Source organism: Barbus barbus (genome assembly GCF_936440315.1).
Source record: "Barbus barbus genome assembly, chromosome: 14".
Classification (NCBI taxonomy): domain Eukaryota; kingdom Metazoa; phylum Chordata; class Actinopteri; order Cypriniformes; family Cyprinidae; genus Barbus; species Barbus barbus.
The window spans coordinates 13,410,091-13,425,146 of record NC_136742.1 but is presented as its reverse complement, the minus strand read 5'-3'; the positions used below and the strand labels follow the sequence as shown (position 1 = coordinate 13,425,146).

General features: G+C 39.7%; 1 protein-coding gene across 1 annotated transcript in view; it reads left to right on the top strand.

Moving 5' to 3' along the window:
• Nucleotides 1–2,620: 2,620 nt before the first annotated feature.
• LOC306880580 (XK-related protein 6) overlaps nucleotides 2,621–15,056 on the top strand; it is a gene marked incomplete at both ends in the record, with an annotated part of 56,624 nt that continues 44,188 nt past the window's right edge. Inside the window, one exon of the mRNA XM_079434194.1 lies at nucleotides 2,621–3,177. Coding sequence (XP_079290320.1) covers nucleotides 2,621–3,177 — 557 coding nt within the window. The remainder of the gene's footprint in view (nucleotides 3,178–15,056) is intronic.

Here is a 15,056-nt window from a genome sequence, read left to right as displayed (position 1 = left end):
TTGACAGAACAAACTCATGTACATCTAGGATGACCTGAGGGTCAATTCAGCAAATTAAAAATGTTTTTTTGACGTGAAATAAAATAAAATGGCATTTTATTTAAAAAAACTTCTCATAATCCTGATGATATGGGATGTTTTTCTTTCTGTGATATCTTGGTTCCAATATTAATATACTGAATTGCAAGCATAGAATATCAATCCTTAACATGGATGCACAAAAGGTTTTAAAATGATCTGTGAAGACCTGTTTTTTTTTTGCATATGGCATTATATGCAATTACACACGCACGACACTGAATCTCAGACTGTCTCTCTTTGCTTCAGGCCACTTTGATAGTAGTTTTTTTTTTTTTACATTATTAGCTGAGAAGCGCTAGTTATTCCAGCTTATGTTGCTCATCAAACATTTCTGTGAAGTTTCCTCGGCTCTGAACCCCAGAAGAGACTCTGAGACTGTGTGGTAATTTGAAGAACTTCATAGCAGACCTGCAGCACTGTGCAAATTCAAAGTCACTGCATTTATGAATGATTTCCAAATATTTCCTTAGGTACGGGAACCATTTATGAATGCCAGATGAGGCACCAGTGCAAACATTCTCTGAACATCTTACTTTCATGTAATTCACATCAAATGAACGTTGCAATTGAAACCAAATGGGAAGGGTTGGCAGAGAAATGTCATTCTCTCATACATATTTTCATTAATTAACAAGGACTGCTGTAATAAAAATGATGATTATTGTAATGCCTGTGCCTTATGTTACGATCTAAGCCTGTTGGCAACCAGTGGGACTGTAGTGTGAGATCATCTTATTAATGTAACAGTGGCACTGTCTTAATGCTTCCCTGGCACTTCCACAGGTGTTGAGGATTTACGATGGCTTGTGGGAGGGTGAGACAGAGTCCTATAGAGGTGGCATTGGACGCCAGTACTGCATTGTGCACTGCTTTGCTGGCAGACAAAGCACACTTTGTTTTGTAATCAGAGCTCAAGTGTTATGTGGTAAGTTTTTTCTTAGGATAACAGCAATGATTTTCTTTCTCTATTGCTTGCAATTTTTTTTTTTTTTTAAGTTTTACTGATACCTGGAGGAAACCTGAGTCAAGAAACTGAGGAATAGATCAGAGTGCAGATTGAACACTAATGCCATGGATTTTCAAAGAATAAAAGCTGAATTTAGGAGTCCAACAAATATTATGTATCCCATGTGGATGTGGGCTATTGTGGAATACAGTTTGAGCCAGTAGGGAGATCAATGTACAGAAAAAAAAAGATGCAATTGAGAGAGAATTTATTGTAAATAATGAAATTCCATCCACAAAGAAAAAAAAATAAATAAATCTAATTCCTGCTGAAAAATAAGAAAAAAACATCTATAGCTTAAACTACTTTTCTGGTCTTATAGTTGGTCTTAACGTGGTCAGTAGTGTGGAGAGGTTTTGGGGACCAGTTTAAGATCAGCTTAAACTAGCAAACCATTGACTTTTTTTTTAAATAGCAGACTTGACCTAATTTAAATTAAATTATTTAAACAATTTAAAACACTGAAATGTTCTCAGCAGGTGCAAAATCAAAATAATAGTAAACTGCAGAGAATGAACATGAAAAAAATGTATGTCATTAATCAGAAATATTTCAATGCTGAAGATAGATTCAAGTATTTTTAACAGCAGAATAACCGACAAACAAAATCAATAAATCAATCCACCCACCCCTTTACAACACATGCACTCACAAAGGAATAAGGAAGAGTCAGTTGGGTACAAACAGTCCTGGGCTGCGCGCTTCATGGACAGCACACGCGCGTTCCCATAAGGGCAGTTTTCTTGTCACAACAATATTTTCCGCTCCTCATTTTACAGATGTACTCTACCTTTATTGCTACTTCAATCCAGGGTCCAGGGAGAGGCTGTTATGTTTACAAATGTGCGTAGCTTTCACAGTAGGGAGTTGTTTGTCACAAACAGGACAGCACAGATGCGCACCTGACCGCAAACACGTCGAGCTTGACGCTTCCATCTGTTACTTCGTGAGTGGATCTTGTTGAAATCTCATTTAAATGTGTTTATTGCATTATACTGGTCATCTTGATGACACAGTGGAGAGGAGGAGAACGTGAATGGCATCCTGCGTTTGTTGGCTATGTACGCGAAAGTGTTATTCCACCAGCAAATTTCCACGTGAGCAGCATATCTTCTGCTGTCCGAAAGGGTTAAAAGCGCGAGCGGCGTGCTCACTACAGCATTACATCACTCAGCGGTCCTGAGGTGCGAACCGAGCACTAGGTGGCATCCTAGATGAGTACGGATTCGCGTCTCTCTTCAGTCGAGACATCCAGTCAGCGGCGGCGGGTGTCTCAGGGAACAGTCCCAAACACAATGCGCAGGTGACAAGAACCGGCTTCCAGGAGTTCGTCTCTGATCCGTGCCGGCTCGAGGACTAAATCAGCACTGACTTCGCCGTCCGGAGCGCCGCAGGAGGATGCTCTGCCTCTCTGGCGTCACCGTCACCCCACAACTCCATGGCTACCTCATTAGGGGTACTCTGGAGAAACAGGTGTCGGGGAAGTGACGTCACGAGTCTCGGAAACCGGAGGTGTGCGCTTCGGAGAGCAAGATGGCAGCGAAATCCGACGGTCGGGGGGTCGTCACCGGTTTCGCCCAGCTGCACAACCTGGACGAGACGGTGGGGAGCTGCGAGGACGACCCGCGGGAGGGCAGCTCCTTCCACATCTGCCACTGCTGCAACACCTCGTCGTGCTACTGGGGCTGCCGGAGCGCCTGTCTGCGTTACCTCCTGGGCAAGGGGAGAGACGTCAGGCGGCCACCTCACGAGGAGCGCCTATGGTTGGACTGCCTGTGGATCGTCCTCGCGCTCCTCGTCTTCTTCTGGGACGTGGGCACCGACTTGTGGCTCGCGCTCGACTACTACGTCAAGCAGGACTACCTCTGGTTCGGACTCACACTGTTCTTCGTGCTGGTGCCGTCGGTGCTGGTCCAGATCCTGAGCTTCAGGTGGTTCGTGCAGGATTACACGGGGGGCGGCTTGGGCTCCGTGGAGGGTCTCCGCTGCAGCCGGGGCCCAGGGGTGCATGGCAGGGCCAGATGTTGTCGCGTGTCGGTGTGGATCTGGCAGACGCTCATACACATCCTGCAGATGGGTCAAGTGTGGAGGTAAGCGTAACCCGTGCAGACCAGGGCAGAGCGGATGCGAGTCTCGCTCTGTGGCATCGGTGTGCGCTGAAAGAACAGTGTGTTACTGAGGTGAGTCTCACAGTGCATCTGAGGATTCATTCTGCTCAACTCTCTGAAACCGCTGGCGAGACGGGCATCGGGTTTCTCGGGCTCCCCGTGCGTCCCTCAGGAACAACATCCCTCCTTCCTACGCTCGATATCATCGACACAATTTGCGTTCTTTGATCCTTCGCTCTTTATCATCATAGGTGCAGTGCGTTTTAACGCCAGTCAGTACAGTGTGTGCTCTCTCAAGTGAGGAATAGTTCTGACGCGTGCGGGGAATATCGTCCGTGACATATTGTACTTAATGTCTGATTCACTAGAAATGATGCGACAGTTGTTGTTTTTTTTGTTGTTTTTTTCCTGCAGCAGACAGACGCAGTGGCCGCATTCACGTTTGTGTGGAGGCGTTCTGTTTAGCCGGACGATTTAGCTTGATTTCGATGCCATGTATTATTCATGTCTGCTTGTTTTCGTGTTTTCTCCTCTTTACACGATGTGATTATTTCTTAAAGATGAGGCTCTCTGTCATCAGTGGCTCACAGTTGTCATGATGTCATCGCTTTAAAGGTGCTACAGCATCTCACGCGAGCGCGCGCTCTCTCTCTCTTTTACATGTGTGTACAAAATAAATTCCTTCTCATCTTTCATACAGCCTAGTCACTATACGACCGTCTGGATGTATTTTCCAAGATAAATGTAGTTAAGTCTTTCTTAAAAGCCAAATGAAACGCTCATTTATATTACGATAAGTTAAATAATGCTCTGCATCGACTGTAAGATTTTAAGTGGATTTATAGTTGAGATATATATTGTAATATTTATTGCACAGTAGGCTACCGAGGTCTAGAACTGAACCCGTAGAATTCTGACACTTATTTTCTGCCGTTGCTATGCAACCAGATACTAGTTAAAAGCTTTTCTCCTCACGGGTCCATTTAGAATATTCAGAATATTAAGGCGAACAAATTCCTGAGTGACTGACTTTGCTTGAAGTGTGCAAAGACAGAGATTTGAGCTGTGTAGTTCTTTCTATCTCTCTCTCTCTCTCTTTTTTGAGTGTTAACAGTACCAAGACATCGTTCATTGCGATTAATTGCGATTAACGTGTACTTTTTTGGTTTATCATAGGTCAAAGTAGGAAGTATGGAAGCTATTACACTCTTTCACATGTCAAGAATTAAGATCTTCATTAAATTCAGTACAAATATTTGTATACAGCCAGGTTTTTGCTGTAAAAAGGATTACAGTATTGCTGTATTTTGGCTTTTTAAATATCTTTAGGCTCTTTAAAGATGTGACTCAAGCACTCCTGGTAACACAAAACAGTTCGGCCTACTGCTTCACTGTGCAATGAATGCAAAACCCAAATATAATGAAAAGGCAGTATTGAGGTAGAATGCTCAGCGGTGTATCATCTTAAAAAAAGAGCAGCCTAACTTAAAAGTGCTGGTGGAAATGGGTTAGAAGTTAACATCAAAGAAGTCTCTTTTAGCTCCTTTTATGACTGTGAATAAGATAGTCGTATTTAGATTTATACTTAGACATAAATTGAAGTACATGTGTGCATTTTCATATTTTAATGGCTCATATTATTGCATCCGCCAGTTCTTATTGCTTTCTACCCAGGAACTTCTGAGGCCACACTGACTTCACCTCTCAAACTGAAAGTCACTCCAAACATTAGCAAACAACTTAAACTAATTTCTACATAAAAGCAAAAAATCGATAGTGGAATTACACAAATATGTCTTTGCAGCAGCTCCTGACTGCTGGACCGAACCTTTTGCTTAAGACTTTAGAAACTGTGCATTTTAAGAAAGTGCATGAGACATTTCTCAATTAGATGTTTATTTATTCATGCTTGGCACGAGAGCCCGATGGTGTCTTTGTTGGCTTCGGTAAATAGTCTGATGTGGCAGCTCCACTGCCAAGACCTCGAGCCTTTCCCAATCGTCTTGACTTGAGAGTCAGTCAGTGCAAGCGTCTTGAAAGATAAATGGGAAATAATGGTCAATTAAGCAGCCTAGGGCACTGGTTGTGTACTTTGTTTAGCTCTTGGCATAAAAATTGCTGTTTAGTTAGGGCAACTTTGTGAAAACGAGTACAGCTCAGAATTCTTACTCCCAGCCATGTATCTAATTTGTAAAATTAAAAATTACTATAATTTTTTTTGAAGGTTCTTGGAATAAATATATCACAGTGTCCATAAAAGCTGATAATAATTATTATATAGAAGTATATAGAAATATATAGACATTTTTCAGCTTTGCCATCACAGGAATACATTACATTTGAAAATATATTAAAATATAAAAGAGTTTTTTAAAATGTTATAATATTTCATAGTATTACTGCATTTTTTTTTTAATCAAACAAATGCAGCCTTGGTGAGCATTAGAGACTTGTTTTAAAAACATACAAAAATCTTACTGACCCAAAACATTTAAACCGTGGTATAGGGTTTTTTATTTGATTTTGCAGCATGTTTGTAGGGTTTAATGATAGATTAAATTAATAAAATAAATGCAGAATGATTTTGATCATGTGAGATAAAAAATAATTACGATTTAGTGTTGATGACGATCTACTTGAGCTTTACAAAAATGCCTGGGAAATACTGTAATCCAATCCTTCCCTTCTGTTTTAAGGCACTTCCTCTGTCCCATTTCTTTATTGTGATGTCTGTGTAAAATCATTGCTTTGCTGCTCTGTCCTCCCCATCCACTAGTTAAAGTCATAATATGCACTTTCCTTTTTCTCTCCCTCGCTGCCTGTTTTCCCTTTTACATAAATCTCCACTTGACCTCCATTTCTGTCAAGGAAACTGGAGCATCTGTTGGCCTTCCCATTATTGGAGACTTCTCCCCCCTATGTGTGAGGTTTAGAGCAGCCCTCCCTCCATACTCCATCACCTCTAGGACACTCACCATCCCCATTCTCTCCTGTTTGCCCTCTCAGTGTCACACCTCTTACCGGGGCTCAGGTAGGATATATAGTTAGATATATATAGATATATACAGCTGCTATATATAGTGGATGTTTGAGAGTGTTACGTAGCGTTTGTGTGAGACTGAGTGCTTGGAATGGCAGTTTAAAGTGCGCCGACAACTTGTCTCTTAAGGAAATATCACGCAGTAAATGACTAGTTTCACTGAACGGAAAGCTATTCATTAAAACACAAGGGTCAAAGACATGACACAAATTTTTGTGTCTGCTTTTTAAATGAATAAAAAATACATTTAAAATGCAATCCATGGATAGTCTGACTTGAATACACCTCTTCTATAATGAGCGAGGTTTTATTTTCTGAATTAAAATTCATTTGAATACTTTTTAAGGTCCATAAACTCAAAAATGCCAGGGTATTACCACTCTCCTGATATCATAGCCAAAAAAAAGCCTAATTAAAAAAAAAAAAAAATCACTGAAAAGTCATATGGTCTCTAATGAAAATAATATTTAATGATAATCATAGAAAATACTTTTTATCTTAAACTATATTAAACGTTGTTCAAATGTCAAATGGTTAAACCATGACAGTTTTTATTCATTTTATTATAACTATTTTTGAAAATGCTCTAAAAGTTTTTTTTTTATTTTATTTTAGTTTTTTTATGACCATATGAAAAGAACACAAATCCAAGGAGTAGATTTCTAATACTTGAATTAAACTGGATTTCAAAGGGTTTTTTCCTCCTCTTTATCGTGGACAAGCACTCTGTCATTGACCCACAAACACTCAAACAGATACAAATAACCTGGTTTCTAGTGCTGGGTAGTAATAAGAGGTGCCTAGTCTTTTTAAGCACCTCTTAAGATGCCACTTTATTGTCCAACTGCCTCCTCAAGAGCTTTGTACGAGTAAACAGCCTTACAGTTTAGCGAGTACTGAAGACCCAGCAGCGAGTGGGCTAATCAATGAGTTACACTGCTGACATGTCCTCAGATGTGCTTACAGTAAACACTACTCGGCTGTTATTCACATCGACCTTGCAAGCATTGTAGAATGCTCACAGTGAGAGTCTGGGCCTCCTCAAAGACCATCCACACTCCATGAATTCATTTACACACACAAACACAGGCTCGCCAGAATATACGATCGTATCATAGAGATCTGCTGTGAAGTTTGCATGCGTATGTGTGTATAATATAAGTAAGCCAGTGAGTGTGATAAATTGTCACAGCTTGTGCGTTAAGGACATTGGGGTGGAGAGACTGACATGATGCAGTCATGCTGGAATCAGTGCAACTGACAAAAGCCAAATGCACAATGTAATGTTATGACTAATTGGTGAGTGTTTTCGCTTGTAGCGTGTTGGTGTGAAGACCATACTGGGTAATATATGTGTATTTCTGTCGTCTTGGCAGTAAATTGTAATGACTAATTTGTGAGTGTGTTTACAGATTGGACCACAGAACGCTATGAATAATCTGAATGTGTTTGATCACACCAGCTGGCTTTACGATCATGATTATGACCTACAGTATGTAGAATGGAGTATTTATTTATTTGTGTGTTTTTAAATGTATACTACTGCTCCTCATGTTTATTAACCAGTGCTTTCTGTCGTCTAGTGTTCTAGTGTGTTTAGTTTCTATAGGGATGTGCTCGATATATATCGATACGACAATGTATCGTCATATACAACTTCGTGCTACTAGTACAGATTCTAGGGCTGTGTATTGGCAAGAATCTGGCGATACGATACGTATCACGATACAGGGGTTGCGATACGATATATTGCGATACATTGCAATACTGTAAGCAAGGCGATATATTGGGATATTTCTTATTTTAGGAATAGGATATATATTTTTTAGGAAAGCGGTCATTAAGAACACACCACCATATGCAAGCCTTAGCAAAAAATAAATAAATAAAAATAGTTTAACCAGAACACACTGCAGAACACTCTGGGATCTGCATTTGCAATAATCAGTCCCTGTAACATTCAACATTACTGAACCACTTTTTGTGCAGTACGAGTAAAGGGGGACCGTGCTTAATTTAAATACAAGAACAGTGTTTAAACAGAGTAGAAAAGTGCAAGGTTTCTAAAAATAATGAATAGAGTTTAATATAGGCAACAACAAGGTTTAATCTGACTCTCAGAAGAACATAACTGGGGTTGCCTGATCCCCGTAATCCCCGAATCAGAGCTTCACATTTGCGCAATACGGAAGTATCTGCACTTGGCAACAATATGTATGCGTTCTCTCTCACAGAGGATAAAAGTGCTGGCTTTCTGAAAACACCGGTAAGCTTAAAGTTTAGCAATATACACTTCGATATTCTATTTTCAGAAAAGTGTAATTCATCAAGCATGTGTTCATTTATGGGCCTGAGAAGAATCGAGAAAGAAAGAGAGCTTGTGTATGTATGAACTACCTCAGTTTTTGCCGTGTTTCTCTATTAACTTTAATTGCTTCAAAACAGTGATGTTACCAACTCCTTGCTGATGAAGATAATGTAGCACTTTAGCGGTGAAGCGTTTTTATTGATAAAATTGCAGGCAGCGCTGGGAAGTTTCTGTTGCTGAACCTCTGTGTGTGCGCAGTGCAGCCTGTGTGACTGTCTGAATATGTGCGCGAACTACAGTGAAGACAGCACACTAGTTTAGATTAATACTTTAACCTAGAGAGTGCGTTGCAATGATAACCTACCAGCAATGTTAATATGATTTTTATTAAAGGTCATCGGATGCAAAATTCATTTTACATGTTGTTTGAACATAAATGTGTGTTGGAAGTGTGTGTGTACACCCATCCTGTAATGATAAAAATCACAGGTTGTTAAGACTGCACCAGACAGCCAGCTCCTTAACCTCCTGTCTGTAAGCAGACTCGTCACCGTCCTGAATGAGACCAATCAGTGTGGTGTCGTCTGCAAACTTCAGGAGCTTGACAGAGGGGTCTTTAGATGTGCAGTCATTGGTGTAGAGGGAGAAGAGCAGTGGGGAAAGTACGCAGCCCTGAGGAGTTCCAGTGCTGATGGTGCGGGTGTTGGATGTGAATTTTCCCAGCCTCACTGTTGATCCACTGACAGACGGAGGTGGGCACGGAAAGCTGAGTTAGTTTGGGCAGGAGGTCTGGAATGATAGTGTTAAAGGCCGACCTGAAGTCCCAGGATGAACAGGATTCTCACAAAAGTCCCTGGTCTGTCTAGGTGTTGCAGTGTGTAATGCAGTCCCATGTTGACTGCATCATCCACAGAGGGAGAGAGGGGGGTTGCAGGAGGTGTGAATGGTGTTTTTTCAAACCTACAATAGAGCTCATTAAGATCGTCTGCCAGTTGTTGATTCTCCACAGTGCTGGGGGATGGTGTCTTGTAATTGGTGATGTCTTTCAGACCTTTCCACACTGAAGCCGTGTCACTGGAAGAGAATTGGATCCTTAACTTATCGGAATAATTCCTCTTTGCCACTGATCTCCTTTTCCAGTGTGTATTTGGCTTGTTTATACAAGACTCTGTCCCCATTCCTGTAAGCATCTTCTTTGGCCTGATGGAGCTGTCTGAGTTTAGCAGTGAACCACGGTTTGATGAGTCCTGATAGGAATGCATATATCCTCACAGAAACTGATATATGATGTTTCAGTCTCTGTGAGCTCGTCCAGATCATCAGCAGCTTCAAAAACACTCCAATCAGTAAGGTCGAGACAGGCTTGTAAAACCCGCTCTGTCTCATTAGTCCATCTCTTTACAGTCCTTAATACAGGTTTAACTGATTTAAGTTTCTGCCTGTAGGTCGGAATAAGATGAACCAAACAGTGATCAGAGAGTCCTAAAGCTGCCCGTGGGACAGAGTGATATGCGTCCTTTATAGCTGTGTAACAGTGATCCAGTATATTACTGTTTCTGGTGGGACATGTAACATGCTGTCTGTATTTTGGCAGTTCGTGGGAGAGATTTTCTTTTTTAAAGTCCCCGAGAATGATTAAAACAGAGTCCGGGTGTTGTTGTTCTGTGTCTGTGATCTGATCAGCGAGTTTCTGTAAAGCTGTGCTAAAGGGCGCTTGCGGTGGAATGTAGACACTCACGAGAATGAACGAACAAATCTCCCGCGGCGAACCGAAAGGTTTACAGTTGATGAAAAGCTGAACAGCACATCTTCTTTTACACTATTACATCTGTACACCACCTCTCATTGATGTAGAAGCATGTCCCACCGCCGTGCGATTTTCCCCGTTGATTCTGCGTCACGATCTGCTCTGATCAGCGTGAAATTAGGCAGATGTAAGGCGCTGTCTGGAATGGTGTCGTCCAGCAAGGTTTCCATGAAACACAGAGCAGCAGAGTTTGAAAAGTCCTTGTTAAACCGGGAAAGCAGAAGGAGTTCGTCCGTTTTGTTGGGTAGAGAGCGGAGATTAGCCAGATGGATGCTAGGCAACAGCATTCGAAATCCACGCTGTCTTGAGCTTCATGAGCGCGCCGGCTCGCTTTCCCCGTCTGCGCGTCCTAAAGCATCTAAACAGCACTGCAGCTCCGCCAACAACTATGTTCAGCAAAACATCCGAATAATCGAAAACCGGTTGGAGATTTTATGGAGTGTTCTGTCGAATGTTGAGCAGTTCTTCCCTGGTGAAACTGATCGTGTTAGACAAACAAAAAAACTAACAAAAACACTAAAACAACTGGAGAGCCAAGCACAATGGCTGCCATGCGCGGCACCATCTTGTTTTTGACGTTATCTATATTGTGATACTGTAGTATAGTGCAGATGTAAACTGTATGCAGTGTTTAATAAACAGCTGTTATACTAAATTCTACTGAGGTGAAATTTAGTGCAGTCCCATTTCACATCGTGGCCTCTGTATGTATCGTATCGCCAATTTGAGTTGGTAAAGAGCTTTTGAAGTACATGAGCAAAATTTTCACATATCAAGATGAAAAGTTTAGCTTGACTCTTGTTAATTAAGTTGCACGATTAAACACTAGCGGAATTTTAAATGGACTCTTCACAGATCATGTGCTTGAAAGTTAAAATTCTGTCTTCATCTTGCTACTCTCATATCGCCTGAAATTTGTATGACTTTTTGAAAACAAAAATAGCTGTTTAAACTTTTTTTTTTTTTTTTTTTAAATAAAATGTACTGTATTTTAAATCAATGCAATATATATATATATATATATATATATATATATATATTTTTTTTTTTTTTTTTTTTTTTTTTAATATATATATAGGCTATAATGTTTTATATAAATGAACTTTCTTTCAAATAGTTTGTTACAGAAAGCCTTAAATGTTTTTTTTATTCTCTTTGTAACCAGCAGTCAGTTGTAGCATCTATGTCTGATCTTATCACTCAATGTGTATGTGATGACAGACTGATGAGTCCCCTGAGGCCTGAGAAAGAGAGAGACAACCATCAGCTTGTGCGCCCACAAGTCAGCCATTAACCATTAGCCATCACACGCTGACCCACACACAAACACACACACAGGTGTACATATACAGGTATGTAGACACAGTTTTGTTCACTGTACCACATTTTTGGGAATCCATGATCCAGAAATAAACCTTGAGGTTCCAATAGCCGAAAGATCATCAGAAATTCTGTTTCTTCAACACAGCTTTCATCCGCTTACATAACTATTTGTACTATGCTTAGAAGAGTCAGTGGGACAGAGGATGGTTTAGGACTGGTCACAGTCCTCCATCTCTATCCTCAGCTTATAAACAAATCTGCTCATTCGCTATGAGATTGTTAAAATTAGAACATGCAAAGCAAGATTGAACTGTGAGCAGCTTACAGAGTATTAAATCGTATATAGATGGCTGAGAGTGAGCAGTTTTACATGTTCTACAAGCATCTGGCATTAAATCAGAAAGGAAATCATATTGAATATTTTCATGGCAATCCTTTTATTTAGAGAATCATATCTATGACTGCTGGTATTTCCTCATTATGCAAAAAAACAAAGAAAGACCTCACTCTCTTTGTGACCTGACTGAGACGAGTGACTGTAAAATGCACTTGATGTAGTGTTAAGTACTGATTTATTTAGCCATGATGAAAGTGTGCTATTTATACAGCCAGGAAGAAAAAATCTCTGATTATAATTCAGATGATAAGGAGTTTGCTGCAGGCTGTCAGGATAAAATGAACAGCTGCATTGCTGTTGTGTTATTGCAGGATTTGTAACCGTTTTCTGTCTACATCTGAGCTTGATACCTGCTGTGGAGAGTGTGGAGATGTCTCAGGGCTGTGTGGATATGGACTGGTTGTGGTTGCATGTATCATGCAAAAAGTACAAAAATATCCACAGGCTGATGTGCTTTTTCATGTTTATCAAATCACTGAGTGTTTATTACAGTAATGACTTATAAAAAAAAAACAGACCCATACCATTATGCTTTCGCCACCAAACTTTACAGTTGGTGCAATAGTCACGCAACAGAACAGGTTTCCACTGCTCCAGAGTCCAGTGGTGGCATGTTTTACACCACTCCATACGGCATTTGGCTTTGTAATTGGTGATATGCGGACTGCATGCATCTGCTCATCCATGAAAACCGTTCCATATATAAATATAATTTTCATATAATTAATTTAATAATATTTAGTGATACTCAATATATTTAGCAAAAATGCTGCTGATCAGCAGGTGATCTGTAGGCACAACCCATCAAGACAGCGTGATTGTTATATTGCTTTTATTTAAAAGTTCAAACAATAAACAGTTAATATTGAGTAACTCATATTTTAAGCTCAGTACTGATGGCTGTTTTGTCTTTTTTTGCTCTACCAATGAATAATTTGTTATGCCGATAGGTGGTGACAAGTAATTGAGTCATTGAATTGTTCACTTAAACAATTTGTTTGACCTTGCAGAAAGATAATAGAAAGATACCACCAATAATGCACAGGCAATAATGATCACTGTATTATTACACTGTGTTATTCTACTTACTTACATTTATGTGCATGCGAATGCGGGAGACTGGAAACCCAAGCTCATGTGAACTTTGCTGTGTTCAAGTTCAGTTTGAATTTGTGCCACGTGAAAACAATATTGTAGAAGAACGATACGTCATGAACTCGTAGCTAAATTTAAAAGAACACAAACTTTAAATCTAGAGAAGACTGCATAATTTAACATTTTGGATATATTATATGATTAACTGTTTCTAAAAAAGACACTGCAGAGTGTGACGTCATATTACGCCATTGCAGTGACTATTTCACTTACTCAAAGTCTACTGTGACTGTGGCTTAAACAGTTTCTACAGTAGACACTGTTGAGACTAACATTATGACTACAAAAAAGGTGCCATCTTCCACTGGATCTTCCAGTGAATGTATCATGGTTCAACAACTGATGGACAGAACTTAGTTCCACCCTACATTTTTATTTTTTGTTAATCTGATAATCTGTACACCACTATATGGAAAAAAAAAAAGATCTCTAGCTGCTTCACTGCTCCAACTTAAAATTTTAAGGCAACCAGCTTCAGCAGATTTTTGAGTTTTCTCAGCTTGTTGTTTTAAGTTTATACAACAAAAAATTGAGAATCTCCTACAAAAATAAGTTGAGAGAACTCAAAAATCTGCTGAAGCTGGTTGCCTTAAAATTTTAAGTTGGCTTAACTTTTTTTTTTTTTTTTTGTTACAGTGTTCCTTACATTGCTACTTTAAGAGCTTGGATTTCTGAGTGGCCTCATCTCACTGAAAGCTACTGAATCAAGAGATTTGTGTTTGAAACGCTCTCCTTCCCCCTGAAGTGGGGTGGACTTACCCTTTTTTGAGTGCATTAAATCTGGACAGTTCCGAAGCAATGCCCCCCTGCTAAAACTGACCTAGTTTAAATGGAGAGTATTGCAGTGACCATTCAAGCATTGCTTAAATGCAATGCCCTATTACAACCATACTCACTGCTCTCCACTCATGTGTATTAACTCATGCCAGAAGCGTCCACTTCCTTTATTTCTTTTCTTACCCAGATCTCACTGGATCACACTATTTTTTTTTTCTAGTGCATCTCTTTTTTTTCCCACACTGTGCATGCGTGGGGGAGACATTTTGTTGTTGAATATAATCCCACATATTCCCAGATGTTGACATAATGCAGCAGCCAAGGCTGTCAGAGGAAGTCCTCACGCACCAATGTGTCAAGGCTGTCGAGCTTTAAAAATGGATAAATAAATAAATAAATCAAATAAAAGCATATTCTTAGTCGCATGAAGCCTTATGATGTATTTGTAGGGGAAACAGACTTAAAAATTAAGGAGATATTAATTTTATTGACCGATGACAGTCACTATTCACATGCAGCTTTAAAGTATTTTCTTTTTGTTCCAGTGAAGAAATAAAATTATACAGGTTCAGTGTGGATATTGTTAATTAAAACTAAAACTTAAAAAAATCACCTCATTCATTTAAAGGTGAAATAAAAAAATAAAGAAAATTAGAAAAGTTTAAGTAAAGGTGAAATAAAATTAAATTGAAGCTAAATATAAAGAATTTTAAAATATACACTAATAAAGATGAAAAAGCTCATAAGAAAAACTTAAAACTTTGAATGAAACTGAAATAATACTAAAATAACTCTGTACAGGTTTTGGACACAATACCAAATGAAAATCACCCATGAGTGTGAAGAGTACCGTCAGGAGACTATACTTAACCTTAATACTTGCTGCTATGACACCTCCATTCCCTCCAACTCCTCTTTGTTTCTCCTTTTTTGCTTTCCTGTCAAACGAGCATGCAGACGCTTACACCTACAAACTCTCATCCCGTGTTTTATTCTTCACTGCCTTCACTCTCCCCCTCCCTGTGCTTGTTTCTAGCGGGTGCTGTGAGGCGAT